This window comes from Macaca thibetana, chromosome 3, assembly GCF_024542745.1.
Source record: "Macaca thibetana thibetana isolate TM-01 chromosome 3, ASM2454274v1, whole genome shotgun sequence".
NCBI lineage: Eukaryota > Metazoa > Chordata > Mammalia > Primates > Cercopithecidae > Macaca > Macaca thibetana.
In genome coordinates this window covers 144,111,323-144,131,720 of record NC_065580.1, presented here as the reverse complement: position 1 = coordinate 144,131,720, position 20,398 = coordinate 144,111,323, and the positions used below count along the sequence as shown (strand labels likewise).

General features: G+C 44.5%; 1 protein-coding gene across 1 annotated transcript; it reads left to right on the top strand.

The window, feature by feature from the left end:
- The first annotated feature begins 298 nt into the window (after window positions 1-298).
- Window positions 299-18,788, top strand: ZNF12 (zinc finger protein 12). Its single transcript, XM_050783972.1, has 5 exons — window positions 299-853; window positions 2,043-2,107; window positions 9,112-9,238; window positions 9,487-9,582; window positions 14,623-18,788. Exons 2-5 carry the CDS (start codon window positions 2,093-2,095, stop codon window positions 16,476-16,478), a joined length of 2,094 nt encoding a protein of 697 aa, XP_050639929.1. The 5' UTR covers window positions 299-853; window positions 2,043-2,092; the 3' UTR covers window positions 16,479-18,788.
- Window positions 18,789-20,398: the final 1,610 nt, after the last annotated feature.

Sequence of the window (20,398 nt, the reverse complement as noted above, 5' to 3'; positions counted from 1 at the left end):
TACTTGAAGCAGAGACTTTCTAGACGTTCCCTTAAAGATAGTCAAGACATCCCCATGAAGACGTTCCCTTAAACTAAGGAGAAATTTGAGTCTGGGATACCGGGTTGCCAGTTCTCTTAGCATAGAGCCTTTCAACCGCTAGACCAGATAGAGACATTTAAGACAGTTCCTAAATTTGGGGAGCGCATAGGCTCATGGGAAATAGAGTCACTGTATTTATCCTGGGACCTGCGGCGGGTCCCCGGAGGCGGACTTCCGATGCATTCCTGCGCGTGTGCACCCCGCTCTGTGTGCGTGTTCGCGCATGCGTGTCGCCGCCGCACTGTCCTCGCTTCCTGTGCGTCCCCAGGTCACCGCTCGCCCTAGTTCCCAGGCTTTGGCCTCCGGTGGGCGAGAATCGCGGAGTCTGCGAGGCTGGGCGCGGAAGACCCGGGCCGGCACCCAAGCGGGCGCGGGGCTGTGCGGGCCAGGGTTCGCGCGGGCCAGGCGGAGGCTCAAGCGTTGATCCCCGAGCACGACCCCCGGAGCCGACGGCGCTGGGGCCCGAGGGGCCGGCCGGGCGGTGTCCGCGGCGGAAGCGAAGGGGCGGCGGGACCCGGACCCGATCCGTGTGCGTCCTCGACGGCCCGGCCCCGGCTCCGCAGGACGGTGAGCCCCAGGGAGCCGGATCTGGGCTCCAGGAGGGACGCCCCGCCTGGATTTGTCCCGTAGGCCCGGCACGGGCTCCTCGGGAGCAGAACGGCCTTGCTGAGGTGGAGAGGAGGGGACCTCGCGAGCAGACGCGCGCCCGCGACAGCAGTCCCGCCCCGGCCTCTCGGGAGCCGTGGGGCAGAGGCTGCGGAGCCCCAGGAGGGTAGGTCGTGGGTTCGCGGGCCAGGGTCGAGAAGGGCCTGGGTGAAGTCACCGCGTGGCGGGGACCTTAGAGTGAGGGGCAGCGGAGGGTCTCGATCGCTTGCAGGAGAGACATGTGTTTGGGTTTGAGGGTTTGAGGGCAGGGTCCGGCGACGACGAGGCTTACAGGGACTGGGCGGGGGGGTGTTACCAGCCTCAGCTGCGGACGTTGTCTCCACTCCCCCCTCACCCCAACAGCTCTTCCTCCTCTCCCTGCTCCAGATTGCGACCGTATCTAAACGTCCGTGAGCACATGTGTTCTCTCATTTAAGTGCTGATTCCCCCTTAAGTCTGCTCTTATGGAATCATACATTGTAGCACAGGAATAGTCTGCAGGGATTCTCTTGCTGCCTCATTTGCTAGGGGAAGAGACTGGGCCGTAGCAGGTGGGTGACTTGTCCGAGGTTTTGTGGGTGGAGCTGCTCATAGTAGAACTCAGGAGTTTTATCTCCCAGGCCAGTATTCTGTCCCCTGTATCCTAGTTAAGTGAGAGTAAGTTCAATAAAAGATCCTTTTGAGCAGCCCACTGAAGTTCCTGCAAATAAAGACCTAATCATGCCGAATGTATTCCTTTATTTAGGGCATCCTGTGGATTTTCTGATCTTTATTTAAAAGACTAATAGATGAGTATTACAGAATTCCTTTTTTGTTTGTTTTTGAGACTAGTTTCGCTCTGTTGCCCAGGTTGGAGTGCAGCGGCGCGATCCCAGCTCACTGCCATTTCCGCTCCCAGGTTTAAGCGATTCTCCTGCCTCAGCTTCCCGAGTAGCTGGAATTACAGGCACCCGCCACCATGCCCGGCTAATGTTTGTATTTTTACTAGAGATGAGGTTTCACCATGTTGGCCGGGCTGGTTACCAGAATTCCTTTTTAAATCTTACATTTAATGATGGCAGATTATTTCAGTAGGATCCAGTATTCATTCACCATGACAATCTCATCCAGTCAGTCACAACGTAGCCATATGAGAGTTACAAATGTGCAGATGGGTCCTCCTCCTGATCATTTTCCAGTCCCTTCTGAAGGCTTAAAGGGACAGTCTCCCATAGGATGCCCTTCATGGAACTTTCTATATAGGTTTTAGGCGGGAGATGACTGCCTTGGCAGGCGAGACCTCTCGTAACTTCATGTTTTGGGTTTTCCTTCCCCAGACCTGCCTCCACTTTCACAGTCCTCCAGATTTTTCCAAGAGCAGCAGAAAATGAATAAATCCCTGGTGAGTGTTTCTGTTCGTGTATTTATTCTCTACTCTGATTTACAATACACCTTAGGAGGAGATTAAGGGTTCAAATTTTAAAATGAGAAAGTAGAAATAGATACAAGATTTGGTCAGACAAAACAGTGTAGCCATCAGCACCAAGCGTTTTTATCATATTCATATGCGCAGATAGCGTGATCCTTAAAGAGTTCTTGAAGCCAGAGTACTAGCTTCTCATGTTCTCGCCATTTATCACAAAAAATGATAAATACCATCCATTCCTTGACTTACATTGACCGTAAGCAAAATCACTTTTGTTTTTGCATGAATTTTAAAGATTCCTTTGAGATCATTATCAACAGCCTTCCTAAATAATAACTCTTGAATCACTGCAATTCTTGCCTCTTTTTTTTTTTTTTTGAGACTGAGTCTTGGGCTCTGTCGCCAGGCTGGAGTGCAGTGGCGCTGTCAGCTCAATGCACCCTCCACCTCCCATGTTCAAGTGATTCTCCTGCCTCAACCTCTCCAGTAGCTGGGATTACAGGCACCTGCCACCACACCAGGCCTTTTTTTTTTTTTTTTTTTAAAGTAGAGACGGGGTTTTGCCATGTTGGCCAGGCTGCTCTCGAATTCCTGAGCTCAGGTGATCCACCCGCTTTGGCCTCCCAAAGTGCTGGGCATGAGCCACTGTGCCCAGCCTGTAATATTTCTAGTAACTAAAACAGTGTTGTCTCAAAGGTAGATTTTTTTTTTTTTTTTTTTTTTTTTTTTGAGGCGGAGTCTCGCTCTGTCGCCCAGGCTGGAGTGCAGTGGCGCGATCTCGGCTCACTGCAAGCTCCGCCTCCCGGGTTCCCGCCATTCTCCTGCCTCAGCCTCCCGAGTAGCTGGGACTACAGGCGCCACCACCACGCCCGGCTAATTTTTTTGTATTTTTAGTGGAGACGGGGTTTCATTGTGTTAGCCAGGATGGTCTCGATCTCCTGACCTCATGATCCGCCCGCCTCGGCCTCCCAAAGTGCTGGGATTACAGGCTTGAGCCACCACGCCCGGCCTTTTCTTTTTTTTTTTTGAGACAGAGTCTCGCTCTGTCGCCCAGGCTAGAGTGCAGTGGCGCGATCTTGGCTCACTGCAAGTTCTGCCTCCTGGGTTCACGCCATTCTCCTGCCTCAGCCTCCCCAGTAGCTGGGACTACAGGTGCCCGCCACCACGCCCAGCTAATTTTTTGTATTTTTAGTAGAGACAGGGTTTCACCGTGTTAGCCAGAATGGTCTCGATCTCCTGACCTCGTGATCCGCCTGCCTCAGCCTCCCAAAGTGCTGGGATTACAGGTGTGAGTCACCGCGCCTGGCCAAAGGTAGATTCTTTTTACTGCTCTATCCTTTGCAGAAATGGCCTTCTCACCCTTAAATTAGTCTCCCTAAATAGTTCTTTCTTTCTTTTTTTTTTTTTTTTAAAGATGGAGTCTCACTCCGTTGCCCAGGCTGGAGTGCAGGGGCACTATCAGCTCACTGCAACCGCTGCCTCCTGGGTTCAGGCAGTTCTCCTGCCTTAGCCTCCCAAGTAGCTGCGATTACAGGCACCTGCCACCACTCCCAGCTAATTTTTCTATTTTTTTTTTTTTTTTTACTAGAGACGGGGTTTCAGAAGTACTTGGACCAGGCTGGTCTCGAACTCCTGACCTCAAGTGCCAAGTGATTTGCCCACCTTGGCCTCCCAAAGTGCTGGGATTACAGGTGTGAGTCACCATGCCTAGCCATCTCCCTAAATATTTATTTCCCTTAGTTTATCTGGGTTGCACAGCAGAAAGGACCATAATAAATCTCTGGCATAGATGCCCATTTTATCCCATAGCCTGTGGTCTTGGTCCTGTCCCTATCACTCCCCTAACCTTGTTAGAGTAAATGTTGCCAGTAGTCTAGCACACGCTCTTAGTGCACATTTGTGTCTTTGCCTTGGCCCACTCTGCAGTTTGCTCTGTCAGTTTCAGTGCCATTTCTCTTCTTGCCTGCTTCTTGAAATTGATGATTTCTTTGGTCTTCTTCATGTGTTAGTGTCCACTCTTGGCTCATGACTCTGTACCTATCTGATGTCACCCTCCTGTGCTTCTGACCACCAGCTCTGTGTTGGTTTTCCCACATAGAACTGGCCAGCCACCTGCTCAGCATTTCTTTGGAGTGGGTCCAAAGGACCCCTCAGGGTCATAGATGCAGCAGGTTCAGAATCATTATTTGGAGCCCCCCACCTATGCCTTCTCTTGTTCCTATTGGTTCATTGTTCCATCGTCCAGCCTGTAGCCCTATCGAGAAAGACGGGATTCTTTCTAAACTTGTCCATTTTCTGACCTCGTGATTGTTTCAGTTTGTTAATGTCACATCTAGATGGTTTTTTTTTTTTTTGAGACGGAGTCTCGCTCTGTCACCCAGGCTGGAGTGCAGTGGCACGATCTTGGCTCACTGCAAACTCCACCTCCCGGGTTCATGCCATTCTCCTGCCTCAGCCTTCCGAGTAGCTGGGACTACAGGTGCCCGCCACCTCGCCCGACTAATTTTTGTTTTTGTATTTTTAGTAGAGACAGGGTTTCACCTTGTTAGCCAGGATGGTCTCGATCTCCTGACCTCGTGATCCGCCCACCTCGGCCTCCCAGAGTGCTGGGATTACAGGTGTGAGCCACCGCGCCCAGCAGAATCTAGATGGTTTTTATCCTGTCTCGTATCCCCTCTCCGCTGTCGTTAAAATAGCTTATTTTTTGGTTTCTCTACTGTCGTAGAGATTTTTTTTCTATGCCGCTACTTTCCTCCACGAGCCCAGGCATATTGCATTTCCCATATCGAGTATTTCTGCTAAAGTTTTCACCATATCATGCTTCTCCCATGGGAAAAGCACTTGCGAGGCTCCCAGAGTGGCTACTACGAAAATGAGGTTGCCTTAAGCTGGGATGAGGAAGACTGTGGGTAAAGCAGGCTTGAGAAAAGGCCAGAATTAGGTTTCAGATGTTTAAAATTTGGGCTGTGTTGGTATGCAGTGAGTGGCAGCATCAGGAAGGCAGGTGTGTGTGTGCGCGCACATGTGTGTAGTTTGGGAGCTGTGTTAGTATGCCATGAGTGGCAGCATCGAGGCGGCAGGTGTGTGTATGTATGTGGAGTCTGGGAGACGAATCTGGTTGTGTGTGTTTGTGGAGTTTGGGAGATGAATCTGGTGCTCTCCCATGTGCAGTCTGATAGAGAAGTGGGGACTGGGAAGGTGCTACTGGTCAGGCTAGAGGGAGAACCAGGAGTGTGCAGTTTCTAAAGCCAAGGGAATGAGAAGCTTCAGGGACAGGTGATCAACTGTGTCAAATGCTGTTAAGAGTCCAGCCCAAGAAAGACTGAGAAATAGCGCTGGTGATTCTGTCGAGAATGAAAAATAGTTGTTGCCCTTGGAGTGGGAATGGACTGCGGGGCCTCGAGTCAGCTAGAGGGGACAGAGGTGCAAACAGCTGGAGGCGTCCCAGGAGGTGGTTAGAGAAGAGGGTAGACATAGCATCCCTGTTTGCTTCTTTTCTCAGGGAAATAGCTCATCAGCCAACAGTGAGGGGTGAGGGCCGGGTTTTGGGCCGGGTGTGCAGCTCCGTCCCGACCATCGCACACATGCTCAGCCAGCCGCGAGGACCATCCTTTCCTTCTGTTTGAAATCCCATCTCATTTCCTGCCATGTAAACATAACATCCTACTGTTTTGGGAGCTTGTGTCATGATACTGGTGCTTCTCAGCTGAAAGCGATTAGAGCAGCGGCCAGTCTACCACGCAGACACCTGCTGTTCTGGGGCTTCAGGAGTCCCAGAGGAAGCGCGCCCTCCTTGCTTGGCTCTGTGACCTTCTCCTCAGCTAGCATTTTGTCTTTTTTTTCTTAGACACTAACAACATCATTTCTCTTGGGGTTTGGGATATGATTTTAAGAGGCACTTGTTTCTCTCAAGGTGCTTATGTTCTCCTTGGAGGAGGTAATTCGTGGATATAATTATGGGAGATGGTGGGAGTCGTTCTGGTCAATGCCTGGGAAACTCTGAAGTGATGATGAAGTAGAAGTCTGATTTAAAATGCATCCTCAGCCGGGCATAGTGGCTCACACCTGTAATGCCAACACTTCGGGAGGCTGAGGCAGGAGGATCACTTGAGCCCAGGAATATGAGGCTGCAGTGAGCTATGATTGTACCACTGCACCCCAGCCTGGGCAACAGATCAAGATCCTATCTCGAATGAATGAATGAACAAATGAATGCACCATCAAAGTATTGTGATTCAGTCATTCAAGGAAGGGATTTGCCAGCCCTGGAATAATTTGGGTTAGTGGCAGAGGCTTGTAAAGACACTCAGGAGACCAGCATTAGCGGCCTGAGTAGGAGTCCTGGAGGGCTGGTGCGATTTTTGCTTCCTTAGAATTTGAACTTCCTGTTAAGGGACTGAGGGATGGGAATGCAGATAAATACCCAGATGGACCCAGGAGCCCCCAATGCTGGACTGAGTTGTGGTTTTGTCCTACAGAGAATTCCAAGCCTTCTAATTGGGAAAGCGTGTCATCTGTTGAAAGGATGAAATTAATAGAGACTGACAATGTGAAAAACAAGAAAGGCAGTGGGGGGTTGAGGGGATTGAGTCAAGGATACTCAAGGGTGTCTAGCTGAAATGCCAGAAAGAGGAGGACTCTCCTAGCTAAGGGGATTCTAAAAAGAATTAAATATTAGGAAGATCGCTTAGAATCTCTTAATGGAAAGACTCAAAAACAAATACATTATATACAATCTATAGGACAGAAGTGTGACTGAAATGGTTTGCTTATTTCTAAGTATGTTTTTGGTCAAGATTGTGTCCCTGGCATATTTTTATTGTAAGAGGGATTCTGGTTTACAATAGAGATTAAAAAAAAAAGAAAATAAAAAAATAAAATAGAGATTTTATGTGTTCACAGTTATTGTAGTCATAGATACATGTGGTCTCGTTACTCCTCTACTTTCATTTGTTTGCTTTGCTTTTGTGACTTCTCCTGAGCTGATGACTTTCATCCCATTTTTCCTCTTATGAGTCCTTCTGGAAAGTCCTTTGCCCGTTTTCAACCATTGCACAGTGACCATCCTGACAGATACCAGGTGGACACACTAAGCAGGGGTCTACCACTTGCATAAAGGAAACCAGGCTTATTTCCTAAGAAATAAACAAGTTGCTATTGCTCAGCAAGGCAGGGCAATGCCATACGTGAACTTCCAGACTCCCCTGATCCTCATCATGGCAGGCAACGTCTGAACAAAGTGTGCACAGAGTTTCTGGAAGCTCAGCTATTGCTCTCCAGGAGGTTCTCATCACCTGCTGGGACAGTCTTCCACCTGGATTCATCTGGCTGGGGTGGGACCCACTTCTTCCCCCAGTGTGTGTCCCATCAGCAGCTGGATGCTCTCAGCCCTGATCCTTCCCAGGCCAGCCAGGCCTGTCTGTGGATACCGCTGTATCTAGAGCTGGGAGAGAATGGCATGGCGTCTCAGGGAGTCAGTAAACCCCATCTTGCACTCACGGATCATTCCACATATAAAACCTAAGATGTTCAGTCAACATCAGGAGTTTGTCATCATCTTACATAGCTCTGAACATGACATAGCCTTTCCTTCCACATCTTCTATACCATTCCTGCTACCATATTTTCTTGAAATCATCTCAGCCTCTTTGTTCTTAACACACAGATACTGTTTTACGATTCTTTCTTGCCAGTTACATAAATAACCACATAACCTTCAGTTGTTTAAAATTCTGTGTTTTATGGTTAATTTTCTGTCCTAATTTGGAAAGTGGTCAGAGGCACCGTAGAAAGTCGACAATAACAGTAGATTTCATTGATAAGTATGTGTTTTATCCAAAAAACTATGCTAAGTGCTTTTTGTGGACTAGTCCATTTCATACTGGTATTATGTATAGGTAGCATTATTCTCTTTATTTTAGAGGGGTGATATTAAAGGAAACAGTTCTAATGGCTAGTGTGAGTACTTGTGAATGGGACACTTTATTCAGAAGATACACATTTCTAGATGCGGTTTCGACAGTTTCCAGGTCAGCTGTCTGTTCCTCCTCAGGAATATTCCTTTCTCCTAGAACGTGTACCATGGGAAGAAAGGAAATTTGGGGTTCCCAGCTGGGAATTAGGAAAACATGGTGAACCAAGCTATTACTGATAATTCATGTAGCAGGCTGCATTCTGAACTGCTGTAGGCTTGGTAACTCGGCAGTAAAATACAAAACTAGAATGTGTGTTGCCCAGCCTGTTGGTTATTTTGGTAATTGTGGCAAATACTGTGGGTTGGTTTCAGTAGTAGCCATAGGAGGAGCAGGTTTGAACAGGAACAGCAATTGAATTTTAGGGATGTTGAGTTTGCCATCTCGGACGTATGTTTCTGGAATTTAGGAGAGAGGCCTGGGCTGATGATGTAAATTTGGAAATTGTTGGTGTATAGATGGTAATTAAATTAGCCAGGAAGCAGGTGGGCTCACCATGAAAGCAGCAATTATAGACAGCAAAGAGAAAAAGACTCAACACAGCCGTAGGGCCCACAGCATTCAGGATGACTTGCAGTAGAGGAGGAGCCAGCAAAGGGCTGAGAAGGAGTGACCAGGGAGGTAAGAGGAGAACCAACATTATTAATGTTCTGGAAGCAAATTGAAGAATATGCAAAGGAACAGGGTACATCCTGGGGTTCTGTGAGTGTCCCCAGGCCTGTGCTCCTCAGGGGTGAGATTCGTGCCTGCTGGTGTTAAGAGTCCCCAGCAGCCAGGATTGTTGCTGGCTCACCATGCAATCCCAGTTGTTGTTGTTTTTTTTTTTTTATGTATACCGAATGAACCTCAGAACAGTGTATTTCTGATATGTTTGTTTTCCTTCGACAGTCGGTAACATAAAATAAAGGTATACAATGTTCATGGTTAATTTTGCCAGTGAGCATGGTAAGATCTTGTCCCTATGTGCCTCTTTCACGTCACCCAATTCCAATCACGGTGCCATTTCAGGGGCCAGTGTCATTCAAGGATGTGGCTGTGGACTTCACCCAGGAGGAGTGGCAGCAGCTGGACCCTGAGCAGAAGATAACTTACAGGGATGTGATGCTGGAGAACTACAGCAATCTAGTTTCCGTGGGTGAGGATAGCTTGCTTTCTCAGTTGCTAAAATACATGGGATTTCTCACAAATTTAATGACTTTAACTTAAAATTTGATGGGACAAATGTGAGTAATCTGTTTTGGGCACCAGGCAGGGCATTTTGGTCTTGATTTTCCCCGTGAAAAGTTCTGATTTTGATAAAGCACAAATGGCCTTTTCCCCGTGTGACAGAGACCCTGAAGCCAACCGGCTGGGCTCAAGTTCTCTTTCATTTCTCATTAACAGGGTATCACATTATCAAACCGGATGTTATCAGCAAGTTGGAGCAAGGAGAAGAGCCATGGATAGTAGAAGGAGAATTCCTACTTCAGAGCTATCCAGGTGTGTTAGTGGAGGCAGTGAGGAGATCGGTAACTTGGGAGTGTTTTTCCCAGGGATTTTTTAATGGTCCCAAACCTTCAGAAGTGACTAGAGATAGTTGCTTATATGATCTATGAATCTAAATCTCACTCCCAAAGCCTTCTTCCTTCCCTGTAAGAACTTACATTGATGGAGCTTTTCTGTGCTTGCCACTCCCCGGAATACAATTCTAGTCACATCCGTTGTTCTCTTAAACTTTGGGTCTTTGCTTGCTCTTCTAGCATTTTCAGAAGCCATCATCATGGATTATATTTTAGGTGTTAATAAGTCTGACATTTAAAAAAACTTATGTGATTCTTGTGTTCTTTGTAACTTCTGGGTTTTTTTATCTTTACCGTGCAGTGCCCGAGACTTGTTTCTGGACCCTGTTCTACTTTGTACTTTTCTTTCTTTGAGGTTAGACTCCAAAGTCCCCATCCTGTGCCTAAGCCAGTGGAGTCTGCCACTTGACATGTGCACCTGTACTTCATTGGACAGTGCTGCTCATTCCTGAGACCCAGCCCTCCTGAAATTTGGTGACTGCAGTACCTGGGTCTCCCTCTTTAACCAAGTGCTCGTTTTCATCTTGTTTCTTATTTTCTGTTCTGTTCCCAATGCCTTGAATGATACCCTGTCATGGCAGGTGCTTAGTAAGTATTATATACATAAATGAAGTCTGGTTTATGCTTCCACCACCTCTAGAAATGTCTTTAAAGGGTCTGTTTCTAACTACTGTGATTTCCTCGCATTATGAGTTTCTCAAAGGGTGCCTCCAGTGCCAAGTTGTTAGGGTTTGTTTTTTATTTTATGTTGCTCGCACCCGGGATGACGTCTCTACCACCAAAGTCTGGGCTTTTCTGTGATAGCAGTTACAGAGCTGCTCTTGTTCTCATCAGTCCTGGAAACTGATCATGACCTATTCCGAATTATAATTACTAATCACCTTTCCACTTCCCTTTATTTACTAAACTATACTAATCTCTTCTTTTTCTATAGTGGTCCCTGTGAAACCACTGAAATTCTCATCAGATATTACTAATCTCTCTGGATTACTGGATTTTGTCCAGTGTGAAATGTCTTCAGTTGTCCTCTGTATATCCTCAGTTTCCTTTGAGTTAATGTAAACAAGGACTAGATTCTCTCATGCCTGGATTACTATGAGTCCTAGTTGGATGTGCAGTATGTCTTCATCTAAAGTTTCTAGTTGCTATCACCGCTGGCCTCACAAGATAAGCCTATAGCTGGTGATATCACCGCTAGCCTCCCAAGATAAGCCTATAGCTGGTTACATTTTACTTCCTAAAGGGAATTTAATTTCTTGTCCTTTAAGGATCTCAACAATATTGGCCCTGTATTGCCTGGAAAAAGTAATTTTCTGTTGTTCCCCAAAACTCTCACTAAACTCCATTTGGTCCACACTCCTAATGTCTTCTCTTCATGAGACTATTGTCCCTACAGCTTTACATTTCCTTAGGGTGTGCTTTCTTTCCCCAGATAACACATTCTTTAAGTCTGATCTCAAATCTTCAACCCCTCCCTGAAGTTTTTCCTTCCTGACTTTTATCATGACTTCTGTATCTCCCTTCCCCCACCTTCAGTTTCACCCAGGGGTGATATGATAAAGAAGTGAGTCTGATTAAGTAATCTGTTATTTGATAGTGTCTATGTTTTGCTTGAGCTGTTTTGCTCTTGGATCATAGTCCTGCAAGGAAAAGGGCATGTTATCCCTTGATGTAATGTGTAACATAGAGAGACATTTATTTCTTTCTTTGATTATCTGAGAAGCCAGGCAGGTGAAAGAACTTTCTTGTCCATCCATTCAGAAATAATTTGCAGGCAGTTATTTCTGAATATGCATGCCTGGGCCAAATGTAGTGGCTCACACCTATAATCCCAAACCTGGGAGGCTGAGGTGGGAGGATCGCTTGCGACCAGCCTGGGTAACATAGTGAAACCCTGTCTCTACCAAAAAAAAAAAAAAAAAGAAAAAAGAAATAATACATGCCTGGGTCACATCCCCATATATTTTGCAAGTAATGGAAAAACACCTATATGATTCAGATTAAGAATAGCTCATCTGATTTTTATTCAGAGGTTCAAAGGAAATAGGACCATCCTTCCTAGGTGAAAGGTTGTGGTTAAGAGAACAAGGGCTGGGTGCAGTGGCTCATGCCTGTAATCCCAGCACTTTGGGAGGCCGAGCGGGGCGGATCATGAAGTCAAGATCATGAAGTCAAGATCATGAGACCACCCTGGCCAATATGGTGACACCCTGTCTCTACTAAAAATACAAAAATTAGCCAGGCCTGGTGGCACATGCCTGTAATCCCAGCTACTTGGGAGGCTGAGGCAGAAGAATCGCTTGAACCCGGGAGGCGGAGGTTGCAGTGAGCTGAGATCGTACCACTGCCTCCAGCCTGGGTGACAGAGCAAGACTCTGTCTCAAAAAATAAATAAATAGGCCGGGCGCGGTGGCTCAAGCCTGTAATCCCAGCACTTTGGGAGGCCGAGACGGGCGGATCACGAGGTCAGGAGATGGAGACCATCCTGGCTAACACGGTGAAACCCCGTCTCTACTAAAAAATACAAAAAACTAGCCGGGCGAGGTGGCTGGCGCCTGTAGTCCCAGCTACTCGGGAGGCTGAGGCAGGAGAATAGCGTAAACCCGGGAGGTGGAGCTTGCAGTGAGCTGAGATCCGGCCACTGCACTCCAGTCTGGGCGACAGAGCGAGACTGCGTCTCAAAAAAAAAAATAAATAAATAAATAAATAAATAAAAAGAGAACAGGGCTGCATGAAGTAATTAAAACTCAGCATTTTACATGGAGTGCTGATGTCCCAATGCAAGGCTGTCACTTTGTACTAAAATGATTCTGTAGACAGTATTCTCAACTTCAAGGGGAAATGGAATTAATTGAGGTGAGAAAGGATTTGAGAAGTATTTTTTTTTAAGCATGGAAATCCCCTACAAAGGTAGGTTTTGAGAAGATGAAGGCAGGAAGTCAAGCAAACTGAGTGAAACAATAAGGGTGGAGACTGGAGGTGAAATGCGCTGGGCATTGATCAGACACACAGTGATCTTAGCATAAGGCAAGGATGCCTTAGATCGTGACCTGTCTCTGCCAACTTGATGTAACATGAGAAGGTATAAAGTGAAGACCCACTTCCTCCAAAACACCTCTCTACTTGGATGTATCTTAGGACCCTCCTTGTGCAACAAATAGCTTGCTTTTCCTGCAACAGAATATTTTTGGTAGATGACTGTCATCCTAGCTTGGAATCATATAGTGATCCCAGGTGGCAAAAAGTATTGTTTCTCAGATTTTTTTCTTGTTGGGTCTCTTGATATTTTGGCAGTGGGTTCAGAGAAGGCACAGGTTATAGAGGATACGGTTGATACCGTTTCACTGAATGTGCATGATAGCAAGTACGGTAGTCAGGTTCATCCAGACACTTCTAAGATAAGTAAAAATAAAATTGCTATTTTAGGAGCATGGTAAGGGATCTGATTTGTTTTGGCTTGTTTTGTTTTGTTTTGTTTTTTGAGAACAGATTCTCACTCTGTTGCCCAGGCTGGGGTGTAGTGGCGCCATCTCGGCTCACTGCAACCTCCGCCTCCTGGGTTCAAGCGATTCTCCTGCCTCAGCCTTCTGAGTAGTTGGGACTACAGGCGCCCACCACCACGCCTGGCTAATTTTTGTATTTTTAGTAGAGACAGGGTTTCACGATCATGGCCAGGCTGGTCTCGAACTCCTATAACCTCAAGTGATCCGCCTGTCTTGGCCTCCCAAAGTGCTGGGATTACAGGCATGAGCTACCATGCCTGGCCAGGGATCTGATTCGTAAGGTTTGTACACTAAATGCTACTCAGGAGTGGGAAAGCACTCACATTGAGAATTAAGTGATGGTAGTATGTCAGGGTGGGACTGGCTTAAGGAAATGGTCAGGAGATTGAAAGATGGGAAGAATAATTGCTAAGCTTATCAAGCATGTGTTTTGTGCCAGATGCTGCTCTGAGCACTTCATTAACTGCTGCAATCTTACAACCACCTTCTGAGGTAGGTGCCATTATTTCCATTTGGCAGGTGAAGGATACTGACTACAGGGAATTGCTAAGTAGCTTGCTCTAGGCCACCTCACCAGAGTTCATGATATTAAATATACTGTTCAAATAGGAACAAGTAGAATGTCATGGTCAGAATGAGTTTAGCATTCAATCATAGCATCATTAGAATAGTAAAGTTTCCAGTTGATCTCATCGCTATCCTCACAAGAGAAGTCTATAGCACTGCGGACTCTTTTATATTTCCTGTAGGATATATATATATTCCTGAGATTCTTCATCCAAGTGAAACAGAATTACAGGGCGAATGCCCTGGTTATAGGGCTCTTCCGTTAAACATGAGGAGATTTAGTTTATTCTACTACGTGGAATGAGGAAAGAAGCCAAAATAGTTTGGAAGGATGTAGTCTAGTGAAAATGCTACCACAAAAATCTTAGTATACAGTGCTAACGCCTTCAGTTGTAATCTCTCTCAACTTGGTATCAAGTGATATGGTATAAAGTACAGCTTTCCCGCCCCCTAAAGAAATCCCTGATTGAATACATCTTTTGACCCTCCTTGTCCAATAGCACTCCTCATCGCTCTGTCGGTATCTACCCCGTCAGCCATTCATCCAGCATTCTTCGCCTACCAATCATTGTTCTGTGCTATATTTTATCTTCTATACCCAGTTTTGAACAAAATATAAAGTAGATCAAAAGCGCATGTGTTTTTGTCAGTTTACTTCCCTCTTTCTCCATTCCTAGAGGGGTGTGTGTGTGTGTGTGTGTGTGTGTGTGTGTGTGTGTAATTTTAAGCAAAAGAATAAAGGAGAAAAGTACACTTGGAATTATTTTCATCTGTTCATGAAGCTAGCATCTACTCACAATGAGATGCTTGTGCACAAGTCATATGAGTCTCATTCCATATCTCATATATAGGAAGATGTACAAAAGTTGGTTAATTTTGTCTCTCTTTAGATGAAGTCTGGCAAGCTGATGACCTAATAGAGAGAATCCAGGAAGGCGAAAATAAACCTTCAAGACAAACTGTGTTCACTGAGACCCTAATTGAAGAGAGAGGTAATGTTCCTGGTAAAACTTTTGATGTAGAAACGAATGCTGTTCCTTCAGGAAAAACAGCCTATAGAAATAGCCTCTGTGACTCCTGTGAAAAGTGTTTAGCGTCTGTTTCAGAATATATTAGTAGCGATGGAAGCTATGCAAGAATGAAAGCTGATGAATGTAGTGGATGTGGGAAATCGCTCCTCCATATTAAGCTTGAGAAAACTCATCCAGGAGATAAAGCTTATGAATTTAATCAAAATGGGAAACCTTATACTCTAAACGAAGAAAGTCTTTATCAGAAAATTCATATTTTGGAGAAGCCTTTTGAATATATTGAATGCCAGAAAGCCTTCCAAAAGGACACTGTTTTTGTTAATCACATGGAAGAAAAGCCCTATAAGTGGAATGGATCTGAAATAGCCTTTCTTCAGATGTCGGACCTCACTGTACATCAGGCATCTCATATGGAAATGAAGCCCTATGAATGCAGTGAATGTGGGAAATCCTTCTGTAAAAAGTCAAAATTTATTATACATCAGAGGACTCACACAGGAGAGAAACCTTACGAATGTAATCAGTGTGGGAAATCCTTCTGCCAGAAGGGAACCCTTACTGTGCATCAGAGAACACACACAGGGGAGAAGCCCTATGAATGTAATGAATGCGGGAAAAACTTTTACCAGAAGTTACACCTCATTCAGCATCAGAGAACTCACTCAGGAGAGAAGCCCTATGAATGTAGTTACTGTGGAAAATCCTTTTGCCAGAAGACACACCTCACACAACATCAGAGAACACATTCAGGAGAGAGACCTTATGTTTGTCATGACTGTGGGAAAACCTTCTCACAGAAGTCAGCACTTAATGACCATCAGAAAATTCACACAGGTGTGAAACTCTACAAGTGTAGTGAATGTGGGAAATGCTTCTGCCGCAAGTCTACTCTCACGACCCACCTGAGGACCCACACAGGAGAGAAACCCTATGAATGTAATGAGTGTGGAAAATTCTTCTCTCGGTTGTCATATCTCACTGTACATTATAGAACTCATTCAGGAGAGAAACCCTATGAATGTAATGAATGTGGAAAAACCTTCTACCTGAATTCAGCCCTCATGAGACATCAGAGAGTGCACACAGGAGAGAAACCTTACGAATGTAACGAATGTGGAAAGTTATTCTCCCAGTTGTCATACCTCACTATACATCATAGAACTCATTCAGGAGTCAAACCCTATGAATGTAGTGAATGTGGGAAAACCTTCTACCAGAACTCAGCCCTTTGTAGACATCGGAGAATACACAAAGGAGAGAAGCCCTATGAATGTTATATATGTGGAAAATTCTTCTCTCAGATGTCATACCTCACTATACATCATAGAATTCATTCAGGAGAGAAGCCCTATGAATGTAGTGAATGTGGGAAAACCTTCTGCCAGAATTCAGCCCTTAATCGACATCAGAGAACACACACAGGAGAGAAAGCCTATGAATGTTATGAATGTGGGAAGTGCTTCTCTCAGATGTCCTATCTCACTATACATCATCGAATTCATTCAGGAGAGAAACCCTTTGAATGTAATGAGTGTGGAAAAGCCTTCTCTCGGATGTCATACCTCACTGTACACTACAGAACTCATTCAGGAGAGAAACCCTATGAGTGTACTGAATGTGGGAAAAAATTCTACCACAAATCAGCATTCAACAGCCATCAGAGAATTCACAGGAGAGGGAATATGAACGTAATAGATGTGGGAAGGCTTCTCTGAAGTCAGACCTCACTTTATAACAGAGAACCCTTTCAAAATAGTGAATCAGAAACTCCTGCCTGAAGTCAAACACTTTGTACATCAGAGAGCTCACACAGGTTACTGTGGACATCCCCTTGTGTGTTGGACTCATAATCTGAAGACTCACAGAATGGAAACCATGATTGTAACAAGACCACATGGTATAACAATACTAGACTACAGACAAGTGAAAATTTATAAATATTAAGAATGTATATACACGTCGCCATGGATTGGAACCGTTTCGCATATCAGGGAATTCATAGCCAAGGGGAAATCTATCAATATAAGGAATGTGGAAGACAGAAACCTTTGGAAACTGTTAATACTAAAAGATGTATTTCTGATACAACAGCAAATTTGAAAAGAAAAAAAAAAGAAGATTCCTGCTGTGAATAAACATACTCCTTGTGTAAATAGAAGCTGTAACGTCATCAGGATAGCTAGTTATGTCAGTAACCTTAAACTCATGTAAGCAGTTCCCAAAGAACATAGGATTTATGTTTGGGGTAGAGGGTTGGTTGTTTTTATCACATTACCTTACAGGAATTGTATGTTCACTTTGAATCATGTTTGAAAAAAAAAAACTGTATCCTTATTAATTTTGTAATTCATATGGTCAGAGTATTCTAAACAACACTAGGTTAATATCATTTCATAGGTATAAAGTATACTTTTTCTTGCACTCTTCTCTAGTATGTAATGCATTTGATCATTCTTAATGAATAATATCAGCCCTAAAGGACCAATGCTTTTATCATGTTTTCAACAGTACCTGAGTCAGCCAGAGAGATAAATATCCATGTATAAAAATAGATAGAAAACTTTGTTTAGGTAATTTAAAATTGTTAATGCACAGTTCTCCAGGAGTGAGAAAATCAATCATTGCACTCTATACCGTTTTAAGACATACGTAAAATATTCCCATTTGTATCTATTGTTTCTTTCCTACTTTTTTTTATTTGGACACTTACATAACAGTGCACAGCACGATGCTGTGTAACATAGGAATTAACTGTGTTTTCGTTTGATATCATAGTGCTTTTAAACCTTGTGCTCTACTCCTTCCTGTTACTGAATGAAATAAGAACACATTCTAATAAGGGTTTGTGGCAGACATTGCCGAGTGACTTTCTTAGTCACTCCCTTCTCACTCCACTGGCTGAGTCTGGTTATCCATTTATCCTCAAAAGGACGTAAGATAAATCCTGATTAGTTTTCACCAATGACACTCCCCTTCTCGTTGCCAGCAGTTGGTTTACAGTGGTCACAGGGCCCAATTCTAGACATAAAACAAACGATATACCTGACAGACCATTTCCAGAAAAGGTTTTCTCAAACGCCCAAGAATTCAAGCAAAGGGAAGTGGAATATTTTGGTGAACAGTAACTTGTCTGGATGTGGTGCCTGGTAACCGTCTTTCAACAATGGATTATAGTTTCATCATGGCCTGAGCGGAAAGACCGAAAGACCCTGAGACCTGGATGATGTCTTTGAGCCACTAAACCAACCAGCCTTGTAGCCACTCCTCCTTTGGACTGTTTCTTTTGTGAGAGACTAAACTTATTTTTAAGCCAGTTGATTTAGGATGCTCTGTTACTAATAACTGAAGACATTCTAATTGGTACAGACTTAAACCTTTATAGGAGTTACACAGTTCAGAAGTGGACTTTCGGTAAGTCATTTATTTTAAGCTGTTGATATAGAGATTTATTTTCTGTAAATTTTGACGTAAATAGTTTGAGCATTAGAAATCAAGTTGAAACAATTAAATGTATGCTTCCTTGAACTGTCATATCGTTGACTTGCAAAATTCACCTTTGGAACGTGACACAATGTTAGGCATACCTCCTTTTTTCTAATACATGGGATAAATTTTGTTTGAGAGAATTTAATTTATGTGATTCATCTATCACTGCTACAGTGTTAGCTGACAACATATAGTATGAGGTAAGGATCTAATTTTGTTTTCTCTCACATGATGACTTGATAGCTGATCATCTGATTTATTTACTGCTTTACCACTGAGCTGAAATGCCATGTTTTTCATTTATTAAAAACACACATGGCTCCTGTTTTTGTTACCCAGCACTTTTTGTCCATATTCTTCAAGATGATTGTGAGTATGGTACATAACAGGAATTACATCTGGTAAGTTGTATAGTTTTATGTAGGAACTCTATATTCATAGCATATTTGTAGAAATGATACCTACAGAGGTTTCCCACACTGGCGTGTCGTTACACCTTAATTGTACAATATGCATTTTCAGTAAAATATTTGAAAACTTTAAATGGCTTGGCATTTTCTTCTCCTATGGATTGCCTGCACATTAAAGGTTCTGGTACATATATAAGTGGTCCTGAACTGCCTCTTCAGTAACATAGTCAGTGTTCATAGTAACATGTTTATAGTTCAAAAGATGCCAATGTTTTCATAAATTAAGAGGGATTTTTGGCCCATCTTAAAATGAAGCCCACCAGGAAATACATTCTTAAAATTATGTTGCCTTTTTCTTCCTATCACAGAGATAACTACATCAAAAATAAATTGCTTTTCCCTTCATTGACTATAAAGTGTATGTTTCCTGCCAAATTGATGCACTAGCACGGGCTGCTGGCTTGTGATACCACAAGCCTAGAGGTGCTGTGGAAATAAGGGCAGTGTTCGGGTCCAGAGAACTAAGGACGTGAATGGGGCCCTTCTGTGGGAAAGGTCATGGCAGACAGAACAAATCTTAAAGAGCAGTTGAATTGTTATCTTTTCCCCTATACATTCACGGTCCTCTGTAGTATGCCCAGCAAATTATAGCCCACCACAGTGCCTTCATAAGCTAGGAGAGCAGCTTGGTGCTATGGGAGCACGTAGGTTCCATTAGAGCATCCTCTGCTCACTTCCAAAGCCAGTCATGGCCAGGCGCGGTGACTCACGCCTGTAATCCCAGCACTTTGGGAGGCCAAGGCAGGTGGATCACGAGGTCAGGAGATTGAGACTATCCTGGCTAACATGGTGAAACCCCATCTCTACTAAAAATACAAAAAAAAAAATTAGCCGGGCGTGGTGGTGGGCGCCTGTGGTCCCAGCTACTCGGGAGGCTGAGGCAAGAGAATGGCGTGAACCCGAGAGGCGGAGCTTGCAGTGAGCCGAGGTCTACCACTGCACTCCAGCCTGGGCAACAGAGTGAGACTCCGTCTCAAAAAAAAAAAGCCAGTCATTGCTGCGACTGGAGACTTTTTTTTTTTTTTTTTAAAGACAGACTGAGCCTTGCTCTGGCATGATCTCAGCTCACTGCAAATTCTGCCTCCCAGGTTCAAGCGATTCTCCTGCCTCAGCCTCCCAAATAGCTGAGATTACAGGCTCTTAACACCACGCCCAGCTAATTTTTGTATTTTTAGTAGAGATGGGGTTTCACCTCGTTGGTTGGGATGGTCTCGATCTCTTGACCTCATGATCTGCCCACCTCGCCTTCCCAAAGTGCTGGGATTACAGGCATGAGCGACCACGCCCAGCGGACTGGAGACATCTGAAGGAGGCAGTGCTTACTGTGATCATGTCAAGTGGCATCCTGAGGGTCAGTCAAGGAGGGCGGTCTCATTCCAGGCAGTGGCAATAGGGGATTTTTTTCTGTAACACACTCCTCCACTTAAACCCACCCAAGAGGAAGAAACAGGAGGATTAGGCCTTCTCCCTGCTACTCATTCTCAGCCAGGATTTGCAGTATCTAAGTAAAAATTCAGGAAAGTAGTCAGACACATGAGGAATTGGGACTAAGAGACAGTACACAATACCCTCTACATGAAAAGGCCTAACGTAATGAAATACAGGCATCCAGACAAATTTCAAAATGTTCTTAATACATATCTTTTTTTTTTTTTTTTTTTTTTTTTGGAGATGGAATC